The sequence below is a fragment of the Rousettus aegyptiacus genome, unplaced genomic scaffold (assembly GCF_014176215.1).
Source record: "Rousettus aegyptiacus isolate mRouAeg1 unplaced genomic scaffold, mRouAeg1.p scaffold_m13_p_1, whole genome shotgun sequence".
Taxonomy (NCBI): domain Eukaryota; kingdom Metazoa; phylum Chordata; class Mammalia; order Chiroptera; family Pteropodidae; genus Rousettus; species Rousettus aegyptiacus.
Window position 1 is genome coordinate 69,718,436 of NW_023416284.1, and position 16,032 is coordinate 69,734,467.

At 42.1% G+C, this 16,032-nt stretch overlaps 1 protein-coding gene across 2 annotated transcripts in view; it reads left to right on the plus strand.

Annotated features, from left to right (window-relative positions):
- Positions 1 to 1,260: 1,260 nt before the first annotated feature.
- The window catches only part of MBOAT1 (membrane bound O-acyltransferase domain containing 1), a 96,562-nt gene continuing 81,790 nt past the window's right edge, over positions 1,261 to 16,032 (plus strand). The window contains exons 1-2 of one of the 2 annotated variants that reach the window (XM_016128103.2): positions 1,263 to 1,567; positions 2,169 to 2,283. Coding sequence is in view for 1 of the 2 variants with exons in the window: in XM_016128101.2 (XP_015983587.1) it covers positions 1,472 to 1,567 (96 nt within the window). In the remaining variant the exon portion in view is untranslated. Of the gene's footprint in view, positions 1,568 to 2,168; positions 2,284 to 16,032 lie in introns of both variants that reach the window. The other variant, XM_016128101.2, reaches the window with a different exon arrangement.

Here is a 16,032-nt window from a genome sequence, read left to right on the forward strand (position 1 = left end):
TGGATATAACTTCCTAAGTGAAAGGTTTTAAGTTAGCCCTGTGCATGTTTTAAGCATCTAGGTTAACCTACCTTTGAAATGCCGGAGTAATACCCCTCAAAGGGAGTATTAACCCTTAAGAGAGCGCATAACCTTGTTAACTATCCTGTCATCTAAATCTATCTTGCTTTCTCCAGTTTTCCTTATGCTCCCTCCTTAATTTCCAATGTGTAAAAGAAGCCGCAAAACTGTCATTCTGCAGAGCATTTGAGATCTTGCTCCTGGGAACATAGGTGTCAGTTTGGTTCAAATAAACTCTTATAAAAATTCTCTACAGGTTTGGATGTTTCTTATGTCGATAAGCTCTAATAATTCTTAGAATCATATCCAGTTCCCCAGAAGCCTGTTTAATATATAGTGTAACTGATTTATTTTCTTGATACTCTGTCATCTAATACTTCTTTTAACATCGATTGTATTACAGTAACAGTAGAACTTTTGTGGCTTTTTATATCTAAGTGTGTTGATTTTTAAAAAGTGTTTTCAGGCCTCTTCTGCCCTCAAACACCTTACTTACAGCTGTCATCTTGCTCATGCTAAGAGGAACTTATTCTGGTCAATAATTTCAGTAATTTCAATTCTGGTCAATCTCCAGACCTCACCTCTAAAATCTCCGTGGGAACAAGGGGCGGTGGTAGGGACTTTCTTGCTCCTTGGTTGAGAAACTCCCACCTGGCCATTTAAAGTTCAGTAGATTGTTGGTGATGAAACTCAAAAAAGAGGGAGAAAGTGTAGCAGCCCAGGGGGTTCTCCCTGAGGTCCAGCCACTGTCAAGTTAACCGTCTGCCGCAAGGAGTGCGAGGGAGAAAGCGCTAAAGGAAAGCACAGGAAATCTTAGCCCGGGCGGGGACCGGGGTGGGGGTGGGGGTATGTCTGCATAAACAGGGTGGGGGGCAGGGGGTGCGCTCTAGAGAAAGGCGCCCGCCTGGGTGACCCGGGTTGGAGGTCGCGTCGTGTGCTGAAGAGTCGGGGCGTCGAGCTCGGAGGAGGACGGGAGGCGCCTCCCGCCCCAGGGGCCGCGCTCCGCCAGCCCTCCCGCCGGCGTCGCTTTCCGTCTCCCCGCCGCCCCGGTCCAGGCCCGGCTGGGCGGGCCGGGTGGCGCTCGGGGCCGGGCTCCGCGTCCCCACTTTCCTGCCTCCCTCCCTCCTCCCGGGCGTCCCGGCGGCCGGGCCAATGAGCGCGGAGAGGAGGGAGCGGGAAGCGGCGCGCTCGGCGCGGCCCTCCCACGGCGCCCCGGCCGCAGCGCCAAAGCTAAGTTTGCGCCCCTGGAGTTGGTGTCGGGTCGCGTCCCCCCGCCTCCTCGCAGCTAGGTCCCCGGGAGTGAGGCGGCCGCGCGCCCCTCGGGGCGGCCACCCACGAGCACTCGGGCGGGAGGACGCCCCGGAGAGTGGCGCGGGCCGGGGCGGGGGCAGCAGCCTCTCGAAGATGCGGGATGGCAACCGAGCCGCCGTCCAGCCTCTCCTACCGCACCACGGGCTCCACCTGCCTGCACCCGCTCAGCCAGCTCCTAGGCATCCCGCTCGACCAGGTGAGTGCGGCGGGGAGGCAGGACCCCTCCCCAAGTCAGTTCGGGCGTGGAGCTTACCGGGGAAACGTTATCTCCCTCTGCCCCCGCCTCTATAGCAGATGTTACAGCTGCAAACTAGACAGGTGGGCTTTTTCTTTTTCTTTTCTTTTTTTGAGTTTACTTTTTCCTCCTGTAAGTGTGGGGAAAGTTTATGTTTTTCTCCTGTTAAGAGTGGGAGTGAGGGGGAGGAAAAAAGGTAACCTTTACGAAAAGTTCGAATGAACTTACTTTCAAGTTTTGGGTTGCCTTGTTTCCTGTTACCAAGTTCTAAAGTCTTCTGATTGATGAATCAGTTGTTTCTTCCATCAGTAGAGTCAAGTCATTGTTATCTTTAATATAGATGATCCAATTTTAAACATAATCCCGATCAATCTGGAGGCTGTTATAGCCTATATAGCTTTCGAATGAGAGATCTGGTTTTAGACGTAAACAGTGAGACTTGTCAAATTAGGGTGACACTTATTTTATACCATGTGTGATGTCCATCGTCAAGGAAGGAGGGGCACTGCACACGATGGTTGTCCAAGGACCTTAGTTTGTTTCTTTATCCTTGGGGTTCCAGGCTCCGGAGAAGGGCAGTTTAGTGGGACAAGAGGGTTGCTGTCGAGGTTATTTGGACCGTCCAGTGCTGTCCGCGACCATTAAAATTGAGTGTCAATAAAGAACAGTAATTCCTGGTAAGAAATCTTCCTGAAAGTTGAGGCCGTCTTACTCCTTTCCATGCCCCCTTTGGGTGCTGCAGGCTTGGTCTGCCATGTATTTAGTACTGACTCAGTAAATATGGGTTCATTTAAATGGAATCGGGTTGTGGCCGGGGAGGAGGGCCCACTGCACTCCTGCCTGTTTCATGGCTCAGTTTTTGCCCAGGTTTCTTCCTCGCCTCTCACTGGTGATATTTATATATGCAATTTTATATTTATATTTTTTCTGTTTCTCAAACAAGAGGATACATGCTGCCCTTTCCACTCACATTCTTTCAGCAATGGGGAAGTGAAAGCTGGCCAGTTTCCCTACTCAGATACTATTTACTGAGCCAACCATTTACCTGGCTCCCTCTGAGGATCTGATTCAGTGCCTCTCATCTCACTGTTGTCTTCCTATCAGTTGGTTACTAAATCTAGAAAGTTAAGGCCTTGGGAGAGGTATCAGATGCTAACTCCTGCTTTTGTAAATTACTCTTTTTGTGTGTAGTGAGGGTGGGAGAGATCCAGGAATCTAGGCAAAGACAGAAATAAGAGCTTAAGTCTTTAGCCCTGAAATGAATATAACTCATAAGTGGAGTTTGTTTTGTTCTTAACCCCCTCCCCCACCCTCCCAGAATTTATTTTAATGGAATTTTCTTTTTTAAACTGTTCTGCACAGCTAGAGAGAGAGGAATCCAGGGAGGCCTTGTGTATGAAAAGAGATAGACTGTTAATGGAAACTGGTGAGTTATGGCTGGGAGGTGCTTGTATGACAATATTGTTTTTTAACTGCAACCCCAATCTTCTGGATTTCTGTTAAAGGAACCCTGCTTTTAATTAATAAGAGAGAACAAAAGAGCCTTAGGGGTATTTAAGGTGGAGAGGTAGGGATTTCTGGGATGAACTGAGAGAATAATGTGGGCAATGGGCAAGGAGCGAGCATCTGTGTTCTCTTAGATCTTAGACAGCCCGTCCGCCTGTCCAGCAGGGTCGAATCTGAATGACTTGGTGGAAGACGCACATATAGGGCAGTGCGCCAGCTAGCTTATTTTAGACTCAGGGAAAATCCCAGACCATAAATAATGTGGTTTGAGGCTAAATTGTGGATTGAGAGTTTGGAAACTTGCTGTTTCTTTCAAGGGCTTTTTAAGATCTTAGATGTCAGACTGACCTAGGTGGAATTCCTGCTCTGACAGGAAACTTCCTTTGTGACCATGGCTGATACTCTACCCTCTCAGAGCCTCAGCATCCTCATATGTAAAATGGGAGATGCCAATAAGACCTACATTTCGGAGTCGAGAAATTTTATATAGACATAAAATGCCCCACATTAGGGAGATCCTTCTATCAGACAGGGTTCTGGCAGGAAATGATTCAACTCAATGGGTTGCAATGAAGAGACTTTGATGAATTATTTAGAGGAGTGTGGGCAACATTAAGGGAACTGACAAAAGATAATCAGGTACCAAGACCTGGGCACTGAAAGGGAAAGGTTTGGAAGTCCTGTTGCAACTGCCCAGTGAGAGCTGCACCCAACCTGTGCCTAGAGAGAACCTCAACCCTTCTACCTCACAGCCCTTCCATCTCTTGCCAGGTGCCCTACGGTGGTCAGAGCCCACAAAGGTGGCTGGCCTGGGGCACCTGGATAATGTAGTCTGCAGGGGTCCCAGGGCACAGAATGGGGAAGAGAAAGGTCTAGACAGACCTGGAGGAGAATCCAAGGGTAAGAGTTCAGTCCTTGATAAACATTTGCTCCTGTCCCATTAAAGAGTGTTTTTTTTTTTTTTTTGGCCTGTGATATGCTAAAAATTATAAAACATATACCTCAGGTTACCCAAATAGTTCACATAAAGACGCTGAATTTTTTTCCCAATGAATGTCTTAACATTTCACACATACATTTGTAATATTTGAATTGAGTGCACTTCTGAGACTATCTTTGGCTTATGGATGTCCATGTGTTAAGTAGTTTATTATTTGCAAAAACTGAAATATCTGTTGAGCATTCTACTATGAGGGTGAATAACTTTTTTATTATTTTTCACCTGGTAATCCATTTACCTGTCCTGTTAACTCCTGGAGGAAGCCTATATACAACTGTGACTACTGAGGAAAAAATCTATGGTTTTAGTTTCCAGGGACTTTTATTAGTCTGACATCCTCCTAAAGGTGGTAAATATAAAGACATCTTATTTAATTAGCACAAATAGAGCACAGAGATTCAGATAGAGCATAGGATGAGTTTGTTGAAACTGGATTTCTAAATTAGTGAGTCTCATGGACTATAGACTAATGGTTACCAGAGGGCAGTGGGGAGGGGGAGGTGATAGGGTAAAGGGGGTCAAATATGTAGTGACAGAAAGAAATCTAACTACAGGAGGTGAACACAGTATAAAAAATATATATATAGCGAGTGAGTCTCTGTCTCGCAAATACGGAGTTCCAACAATTAGTAGGATTATTCAGATACAAAGCTTCACTTACCCAGAATAAGTTAGGTTAAGAACTTCTCTTTCCCATTTAGGTGGGGATTGAGGAACGGAGGATGAACGTTTTATTTTATTTCTTGTTTAAATCATCTCATGCCCTGTCCACTTTGTTTTGGTTGTGGAATGTGACACCATCTGTCTTTAACCAGAGCATTCTAAGTTTGCAAGAGCAACTGAGCTACCGGGCTGGATGCGATATTGACCTTATTAATGTGTGTGGTGCACGGTGGTGTCCTAGGAGCTGTGAAAGGTGAGAAAGAAACTGTTTCCTAGCTTTAAGGCATTTCCACTGTGGAAATGTGGTGGGGAGTTCTGGGTGCTAAGGCTATTTTTACTGACTGGCATCCACAGATTTTGTGTTTGCATAAAATATCAATTCAGTGTTAAATTTGGATTCTTTAGGATATATATTCTTTTCTCTCTCTCTCTCTTCCCCTGTCCCCTGCCCCCGCCCCAACTTCCCTCCTTTCTCTCTAATTTAATCAGCAGAATATAGGGCAAGGGAAAAATAGAAAAGGACGTAAGAATTCAGGGAATGATTTTGAGATTAAAGCAGCAGACATTAATTAAAGACTATTAATGTAAGCTTGTGATACAGTTTAGAAGGTTGATTATTCCACCAGGGCCTATGACCACAAAGTTTTTTTTACCTGCCTGGAGCTTTTAGTCACCTGATTTGTTCCCTTGTCCATTCTTGGAAAGCCCAACCTTTACTTCTTTTCTTGTCTAAGTCTTGCCCTTCCTTAAAAGCTAAGCTCATATTCCACAGTCATGATTAAGTCAGTTAAATGTTTATTTAATGCTATTAGTGCCAAGTACTCGGCCAGATTGTAGAAATATAAGGATGAAACAATCAACGTCAAGGTCTTCCTTATTCTGGAAGAGCTTATATACCAGCGGAGAAGACAAGGAACCCGTATAAGTGTACAAGTGCAGTGTCATGACAGACCTGAGAAGTACCAATAGAGGTTTGTAGATGGAGCCCTGGTTGAGGGAAGCCATAGGGCACATAGGACTCCTGTAGAATTTATGTCGATCTTTGGCTTGGCTCACATGTGACATTTAGTAAATGTTACCTTATATTGTTAGTTATCTTGCTGGATTTATATGCTGAATTTCAAACTAGTTTAAAGTCTCTTCGAGGTCCAGGTTTTATCCCTCCTTGTATTCCTAGGAAATAGTAGATACTCAATAAATGTAGGAACAATATATGCCAGTGTTACTGATGTACATTATCAAACTTCATTATGTAGAGCCTTGTTTTTAAAGTTGACAGTAGACTGGCCTTTGTGAGAGGAAGGGTCCTGCACCTAACTCCCCAATCCTCCCTGAATGATGCTGCCCCCTGGCTGTACCCTTGGGTTTCAGACTTCAATCATCCGCTCTTCCCCCTGGGGCTTTCTGGTTCATTCCAGTTTAGAATGCATATTGCAGGCCACAGGACATCAGTCCAGCAAAGAGCCACTTCTTTTCAGCTCCTGCAATGTCAGGCCTCCTCTTCCCACTTAATTTCCTTTTCATTGTATGATAATGAAAATGATTCACCTCCAGGGAGGGAGATAATTTGGTTAAACCACAAACAACAAGTATTGAGTTTCTATGTGTTCCAGGAATTCCTGGGGCTGTGCTTATCTGTGATGATTCAAACATGAACAAAATAGAGCCCATCATCAAAAAACTCATTGTTGGGTGGGGGACACATACATCACCCAGTGTTGCTAATTGTAGTCCCTGGACCAGCAGCATCAGCCTGGAAACCTGTTAGAAAAAGTACATTCTCAGCCTGGTACCCCATCTGCCACTCTGGGGACGGGCCCAGCTGCAGGTGATTTAATGAGCCCTACGGTTGATGCTGATGCGCCTGAAAGTTTGAGAACCACTGCTGTAGACAGATAAGTGGGATACAGGTATGAGGCATGGTTATCATAGAGCATCTCAGGTGAGGGGGAGCACCTGGGTCTTGAAAGATGAAGAAGAATTTGTCAGGCAAAGCGGTTAGAAAGAACAGCACGTGCAGAGGTGTGGAGTATGAAATTGTGTGTTTTAATTCAAGAAACTGAGAGTCCACTGAATTGGATGGTGGGTGGGCTGCATTAGTATGGACTGCAAGACTCTAGGTTGGAGAAGTAAGGAGGAATCACATCACCAGGAAGCTGAAATGCTCTGGTGAGGTATTTACACTTTATTCTGCAGATCAGGGGTTGGCAAACATTTGCTACCAGGGCCCGACAGTAAATATTTTCGGCTTCGAACGCCATACAGTCTTTGTCACAGCTACTCAACTCTGCTGTTACAGCATGAAAGCAGCCACAGGTAAGATATAAATAAATGGTCATGGCTGTGTTCTCAATGGAACTTTATTTATGGACACTGCAATTTGAATTTCATATAATGTTCATATGTTGTGAAAATTTCTTCTTTTGAGTTTTTCCAACTCTTTAAAAATGTAAAACATTTTAAATACACAGGCCACAGAATCATAGGCAGTTGAATTTGACTAGAGGGCCAGAATTTGTAGACCCTTGCTATAGACGAATTTTCTTCAAAATTTGATTCACAGACTATGATCCATTAGAATCTATTGCCATGTGTGTTGCTGGGATCTGTCCCAGACCAAGTGAATCCAGATATTAGGGTGGAGTAGTCCCTGGCTGATTTTCGTTGACAATTAAAGTTTAGAGCCACTGCTACCACCAAAGAAAAAGTGGTCAAGGGTTTAGGTTGTGCTAGGGTTTTCATTTTGTGAAGTGGTGCAGGAGGTCATGGCTAAAGGATGCAGGGATCAGGAGGAGCAGGGGTTTTGAGGATGAGTGAAAGTTTAGAGTAATCTTTATGGGGTGGAGTGGGGGTGTGGAGAAAGAACTGATTAGTGCAGCTTAATGGGTGGCTGAGTGTAATCAACTCACTGAAAATCATTGATTTTTAGAGGCATGGATTTATATCAATATGCACTTTTTCCTGTTCAGCAACTCCTTTTATGAACAAAAGTAAAAGACAGGTCGATGTTTCCAGAGAAGGTTATTGGAAAGTTAAGAAGTAAGGGTGTTGAGAAATCTTGACAAGTAGTTGAAAGTGATGGAAGTGAAAAGAGAGATTCAGAGACTGAGGGACTTTGAGGAGCAGATACAGAGGAAAGGAGAGACCTGGGGGCTTGGATGTTTAATACTCCCCGTCAAGCTTTTCTGGGAGATGGGAAAAGTCAGGGTGTGGATATGGGAGTTGGGATGAAAGTCAGTTTGGTTTAGCAAGCCAAGGAACTGGGGGTTTGATAGACTGCTTTCCTAAACAGTGAAGCTTCCCAGTTGAATTTGAGGATGTGACAGAGAAAAAATCTGTGTGCTACCTAAGCTTTCTAGGCCAGTATTGGTTGGTGGATTCTGACAGCCTGAAGGACCTGAGAGGGTATGACCCGCTATGGGGCACACAGCCAGATGCTCTGCAGGCAGCATCTCAATGGAAGGTGTCTGGGTGGAGTCAGGAAGGAGGGAAGGTTTTGTATAAGGACGATGGAAGAAACATGTTCCAAAGCAGCAATGGGGAGTCTGGAAAAGCAGTGACTTTCTTCTCTCTATTTGCCCCACCCCCTGCTGAATGGTAAAATGTGAAAGAAAATGCCTAGAGGCCAACAGTTCTCCTACTAAGCTAAGAGTGAAAAGAGAGAGTTGGGAAGGCTCACATGTTTTTGAATGCAGCGGTGGGAGGGCTTAGAGAAGGGCAGCAGTGGGAGGGAAGGATGTTGGCAGTGGGAAGATGAGTCAGCTCAGAGGAGTAGGAAGTCAGGAGCTGCACATGGCTACAAGTTGAGATGTGGACCTTGCATGCTGGCCCTGAGAGTCTGGGATGGGTGAGAGGGTTCTAGGCAGGTATGGGTGCATCCCCTGGGATCCCAGAGATCTGATAAGGCCATGGGCATTTTGGTCTTTCCTGGGGCCACACACAAATGTGGAAAGTTCCTGGTGGTTCTGAAGAGATTGCTGTTGGGAGGTAAAGGGTGGCTTGCAGAAATAGCCCCCAAACATCGAGGGGTAAGATGTGTTGAGGACAACACTGTGAGGTATAAACCCTAAATTCCACAGAATTGAGAGGAAAGGGCTGGTGGAGTGGGGGACCGTCCCTTAGGCCAGCTCCGTAAGACACATGCACAGAGAACAGGAGGATGAGCAGTCTCCATTCTAGTGGACCCTGGATGATTCCAGCCTGTCTGGAAAGTGCTCCCTGGTGTCACAATCTGGTGACTTGGTTTGACAGTAATTGAAGGGAGGGCAGAGAAAGTGGAAGTGTGGCCTTACACTTCCTGGCATTTCAAGCAGAAGCCTAGTAGGTCCTGTAGCTTTAGCCTTCCTAGTGGGTCTTTCACAACTTGGCCTCAGTTTACCTGTTTGGTTTATTGATACCAACGCTTCTGTGTATTGTATGCTTATGCTATCAGGCACTCAGACAACTACACTGCATATGTTATCTCATCTACAGTCAGGTGCCACATACTAAGGTTTGGGTGTCAACGGCCATGGTCCTAGATTATAATGGAGCCAAAAAATTCCTATCACCTAGTGACCGTGTAGCCATTGTAATGTCATAGTGTAATGTATTACTCACGTGTTGTGGTGATTCCAGTATAAAGAAACCTACTGCAATGCTAGTCATATATAAGTATAGCACATACATTTATATACAGTAATACTGTTTGATAATGCTAATAAACTACGGTGTTACTGGTTTATGTATTTACTATTCTGCACTTATTGTTACTTTAGAGTGTACTTTTCTACTTGTAAAAAAAAAAAAAAGCTTGCTGTAGAACAGTATGCCTCATCCACGTCGTGTTTATCACATCTCTTGAGTGCATCATTTTTCTTGTGCTTGATTCAACCTCATGCTGTACAGTAACATGCTTGTAGCCTAGGAGCACTAGGCTATTCTACATAGCCTAGTGTCGTGTAAGTGCACTCTGTGATGTTTGCACAATGGAGAAATCACCTACAACACATTTCTCAGAATGGGTCCTCATTGGTACATGGTGCATGACTGTATTTGCTTGTTGAACACTGTATGCCAAATATTGAGCTAGAATGGGGATACAGAGATTAATGAGGATCTGTGCCTTCTGGGAGATAAACCTGTAAGCGCTCATTAACTGTTGTATTACCTGTATACCTGGTATTATACATGCTCGATGTGCCTGTGGACACGTGCACATGCCATTGTCCGAGGACATAGGGCCTCAGCACCTGCAGGCCCATCCTGGGAGGGTGCTGGGAAGACTTCCTGGGAGCTGCTGCTTTAGAAGAAGGGGAAAGTGCTGGGGTGGGGCCAGGCAGGACAGGCAGAATATTCTAGGAAGAGGAAGTTGTTTGAACAAAGGTACTAAGACTGGAGAAGAGATGAACATTCTTTGTGGGTAGTGACTAAGGATGAATGTGAGTTATGTTTGTATGCTTAGTGTGAAGAAGGAACTAACTTAATGTTTGTTGGATTGAAATGGAATTTAATTTACATTCTTGCATTGAAATGAATGACTAAATTAAGATAAAATTGGGAGACAGTTCTTTTTACTAACTGGTTAGGCCTGTTTATTATGGAACTTGCATTACAGATTGAATAGTTCTAATTTCTGATTCAAAAGTTAATTAATTGTCCAATTTCTGATAGCTAAATGTTAATCCTGTGTTGTTTAAATATTAAATAACCCATTCCCATTTTTATTATATGGAGTTGATGTATTCATCATATGCAGTTATAAGTGCAGATATTAATATCATTTTTGGACCAATTGTCTCAGGTTTGTGTGAACAACATGCAGAAATTTCTTTTAGCAGTTGAAAGTCAACACGTATACAAGGTGCCATGTATCTAAGCCCTCCTGAGTACTGTGCAGCATGGCCTCTAAATTGCACTTATGAAGAAAATTTCATGAAAAGATTATATTTAAGGAGATACATTCTGGAAATATATTTTGTAGCAGCAACTTGTTAAAAAATTCAGGGTGTGTAATTTAATAACAATGTTTGGTTGCACGATTTTCAGTAGCTTTCTGTTTTAAGTAAGTCAACCCTTTTAGTATACAAGATCAAAGGAAAACTCGCTTCAGTCTTAATAACGATTTCTGGTAGTTTTGCCAGAATAGCACAAGGCTGGAGAATAATCAGTTGGGAAAGTAACTTCAAGTAGTTCGTACTGATTAAACATATGCTTTATTAAAAAGCTGCTATCCAGTTGGGCTTAAGCAACGTCACCATCTACCACAGATGAACTCATTAATCCATTAACCCATTTGTAATGTGTTTTTTAGTTATCCAGAAACTGTGTACTTGGTGAAGCATTTACCGACTTTGTACTAGTGGAGCTCTGCTTATAACTTTTTAAAGACATCGGTGGTTAATCTTTTATGAGTTATCACTGATCTGATTTGCAGTAATGGTTTTGAAAGTTCACAGTAACATTAAGGCAGTGTTAGTGTTGAATAAAGATATCTGGGCTGATAGTGCTGGGATTTTTCCAGCCATCATACTATTACAAATATTCCATTCTCAGGTTTATTTACCATAATAACAACACAGAGTTCAGGTTCTAGTCAGGTTGAAAAAGAGCAAGGGTACATTTGAAAAGTTTTTTGTTCAGGTGGTTCTAAATTCTTATTTCAAACAAGTAATTTAAAAAGGCCGTGGTTTGTTCTCCACACCCTTCCCTTTTGTCTCATTCATCATTCTGTATCTCCAATTCGAAACAGTCAACCAAGGTACACAGCAAAAGGTTGCTCAGGCCTACAGGAAGTTGCTAAATTCAAAAGTCATTTTGTGAAATTTCATGAAGTGGTTTAACTGTGAGTGTCACTGGGTTAAGACGTCTTTGTCCCAAAGACTTTTTTCTCCTGATGTTATTTTTGCTCTGTCTTTGTTTTTGTTTTATTTATTTAAAATTTTTATTTATCTAGTTTAATTTAAAATTTTAAAAATTAATTAACATTTTTGGTTTTTATTTTGTATAAATACAGTTTAAAAAATTATTTTTTTTCTGATAAGTAGCTTATTTATTTACGTAGTATCAAAATCACAAGACAGAAAAGGGGAAATAATGAAAGGCCAGTCTCTTCCTCCACTTTCTCCCCTATGCCCACATCCCCTCCCCACTGGAATCCAGTGGCATCATTTTAGCTATAGGCTATGCACACATACATACAGAATTGTTTTGTCTTTTTTCTAACACGAGTGATAGTGTGTGGTTCTACTCCTTGCCTTTTTCTGTGTGTGTAAACTTAACAGCATCTCTTAGTTATTGATTCATATCTGCATATACAGAGCTCTTGTGACATTTGACTTCCTCTCTGCCTTTCCTGAGAGTTCTCTTTCTGTGTTTCCAGGAACTGCCTTGTCATTTAGCTAAAGCTGAAAGTGCTGCTGCTGATGGGGCAGGGGACTGGAAAGGAATCTTCCCATGATGGCACCGCCTCCTCTGTTCACATTCCCCAGGGGGTGTCACTGTGGCATATATGGGAGGAGGGTAGCACTGAGCTCTGGGAGGCATAGATTGGGGTTTGTTTCCAGTTTCTCCTCTGATGGAGAGAAGTACATCCTGGCTTAGGCATGAAGACATTAAAGATTCCCATGTCCCCTCTCTCAGGAGTGAAAATAGCTCTGCCTCTAACTAGCTTGGATTCCAGAATTCTTGGTGTCCACATCTGCTGGAAAAGATGCTCTTTCAGACTTATTTGGCTCTAAAATTCTATGATTCTGAAATTTTCAATAAGCAGCAAAGAAGGTTTGATTTTTGATTGTAAAGGAACACCTTTTGAGGGTAAAGCCCAGAAACCATGACTCCTTTCCACCTTTCATAGCTAAAAGGATTGTGTCTGATTTCACTTTCTTGTTGTTTCCAATGAAATGCGTGCATTTGCTGCTTGTTGTCTGAAGTGAATTGATCTTCGGGACTCTGGAATCTTCTCTATTCTTTCACCTCCCTCCTTATTTTGGAGTAAGATCAGAATTTGGGAGCTTTATTCTGGAAAAAAGACCACATAGAGAAGAGCTTCTATTTCTTGTCTACTAAGGCTGTTGAGTATTTTTACTCCTTTCTCTAAAGGATAATTGGCCATTCTTCTCCAAACAATGTGTTAACTTGCCTGCAGGCTATTTAGCAAAAGGGAAGCAAATCAACATTTATATTAAATTGTATTCAGAGAGCCATTTTATATAAATGTTGGGAGAAAGACAAAATGATTTTTTTTTCTTTTAATCTATGGGGCTTGGAGGTGTTTACAAAAAAGGTATGGTATAAGACTATTATAACATTTATTTCTGTAATCTCAGCCATATCGAGTTAACGTTCACCTAGGTTTTATAGTTAGCTTTATTGAGTTTCAAAAGATAAGTTGACTTATGTTTTTTTTTATCTTTTTACTGAGGTATTTAGAGCGTCTTTTTATATGTCTATCTGATGGCCAGTTCTGTTATCTTAGTTTAAAAGAAGGGCAGAATGAAGCTGTAAACTAAAAAAAATCATCTCATCAAGATTTGAGGTGGGGCTCTATTTCATCATAGTAACGCATAATGAATTACAACTGTGCGTCTTAGCTAATTGAATCACAGAGAGAATTTGAAGGCAGGTAGAGGATTGTAAAATGACTTAGAAATTAGCCACTTATGAGTTTCTATGAGAGCTGGAAAGCTATCTGTTGTGTAGTTGGCAACCTTTAAACATTTATTAGAGTAATATGTGTCTAGATTTGATTCTCTGTTGCCAGTTTCTAGAAAAATTGGAGAAGTTAAAAAAGAACAAGAAAAATGGTTATATGAGCAGCTAGACTGAAGATTGCCAAACAAAAGTAAATGCACGTGAATAAAAGAGTTGACTAAAGATGGCCAAAACCACAGATCATGGTGTAGTCATCAATGAGTACCGTGAAATGCTGGTTAGGTAACTATAAATGAGGTAGTAGCTAATGCAACTCATTTCCTGAAGAAGGCCTTGAACTCCAGGGTCCTGGAGAGTTCCTTTGTTGTGTTATTTTGTAATTAGTCCTCCTTAGTGCAAGTGAAAATACCAAGGGTCTCCCAGCATTTTCAAAAGCAACTTACACATCTTTTAAAGACTCCCCTTTGTTTCATAATAGGTCACATTCTTTGGTAATTAAGAAAAAAAACCAAACTTTTATTTTGAAATAATTTAAGATTTACAGAAAAGTTGTAATGAGAGTATAAAGAGTTGTTGTACATGCCTCACCCAATTTTCCCCAATATCAACATCTTACCATGGCGTATTTGTCAAAACTAAAACTAAAAGTCAACACTGATATTTAGCTATTAAATAAATTGCAGACTTTTTGTATTTCACCAATTTTCCTATTAACGTTCTCTTTCTATTTTAGGATCCCGTACTTTACAAGTCACCCATCTAAAGTGTACAATTTAGTGTTTTTCTAGTATATTTACAAGGTTGTCACACACTAACTTCAGAACATTTTTGTCCCCCCCTGAAAGAAACCTCGAACCTTTAGCAGTTCCCACATCACCCCAAATCCCACCTACCTCCTTCTCCTCCTGCCCCCAGACCTGGCAACAACTAATCTATTTCCTCTATATGTAAACTGGCCTGCTCTGGCTCTTTCATATGTATGGAATCATATATCTTTGTGATTGGTTTATTTCATTTTCAAGGGCCTTTGGTAATTTTCACTTGGGTGGTCATGCTGTTGTACTTTATCTTTCTATTTAGAGACCTGGATTTAAAAGCACAAGCCTTTAGAGAGAGTTTGCCTTTCCTCCTGCTGGGGCACTTGTACTCTCAACCAGGCTTGCTGAAATTGCATTTTCTGCTTTAGATTTTTTCCCCCTGTGTTTTGGCCATAGAGGGCATGTGAACTCAGGCCTCCAAACTCTCATTCTCAGGGGAGTCTTTCTTTGTACATTTTGTCTCTCTTCCCAGAGCCAGGGGCCATGTAAACACATATCCCACTGTCTCTGTCTGTGGGGAGGGCCTTTTTCCCTAGTGAGGTGATACCTTTCAGAAGTTAAGAAGGGGTCCTGGCTTCAAGACATGTCTTAGGCTTTATGCAGAGCCTCTAATTCTTCCGTACACCTCTCCTTTCCTGGCTTGTTTTGTATACGTTGTCCAAGTTCTAGTCTACCTGGATGGGCATATGCCCCAGGGCAAATACCAGATTGGGGGGGGGGCGCTCGCATCTTGATTTCTGCTTTCTTGCATTTCTAGCTTCTGAGAAATTTTCTTTTCCAGCAGTTTAGCTGTACATGAAAATAATCAAGCATATCAATATAAACTCATGTTTATCGTATATAGATATAGGTGGTTACATGTGGGAGTATTTATAGATATGTGTATATTTGAGGATTAATATACACATATATAATTCCTTGTTCTGTCAGCTGAAAGCATCTACAAGGAGTGACACTCCATTAGTAATGAGTACACCTACACTTAGATCTTGGTTTCTTATACCTTTCTCCAATAAAAGGTTCTAAGGCCCCTTGGAGAAATGGCTGATTCTGAGACAGGGGCAGGAAATATACAAAAATGAGCCTGCAGTATTTTGTACTTCCAGAAAGTAAAGAAGTACAAAAACAAAAATAAGAACAGAAACTCATAATGATGAGAGTGTGTAAAATGGACATAGGAGCCAAGTGCAAGAGCTTCCAGTGGCCAGAGCTGGAACAATTTGAGCAATTAAATAAAGAAATGTTAGATTAAAGAAGTATAGATTAAAGAAGTATAAATTATAGATTTATAGTCTATAGATTATAAAAGTATCAGATTATAAGCCAGCGTATAAAATAACATCCATGAGTTCACACTTTTATATATAAACAAGTAATCAAATAAGTAAATATGGGGAAAAAAATAGACATCTACCTGTACAAGAATTCCAAATCATCTAGATATTCCTTCTTCAAGGAGGTGAAACATAACTCTCCCTTCCTTAAACGTGTGCTGTGCACCAAGACTTCCTTCCAAAGAGCACAGTATGGAAAAGGGAAGGTGGGGAGAGTAACAGTGGAGAAATCTAACGAATATGACCTCAGTCAGATGATCAAGGTCAACATCAACAGTGAAAATTATATTGATAGTGTTGTGGTACGGTCAAATCTAAGACCCACGGAGCCAATTAAGATGAATTGTGAGCCTTTATTAGCTGGCCGGCAACTGACTCTCTACCAGGCAGAGTTAGAAGAGATCAGTCCTGAGCCTCCAGAAGGGATAGCTTAAAAAGCCCCAAAAGTCCCTCTGGCAAGCAAGCAGGTTTACA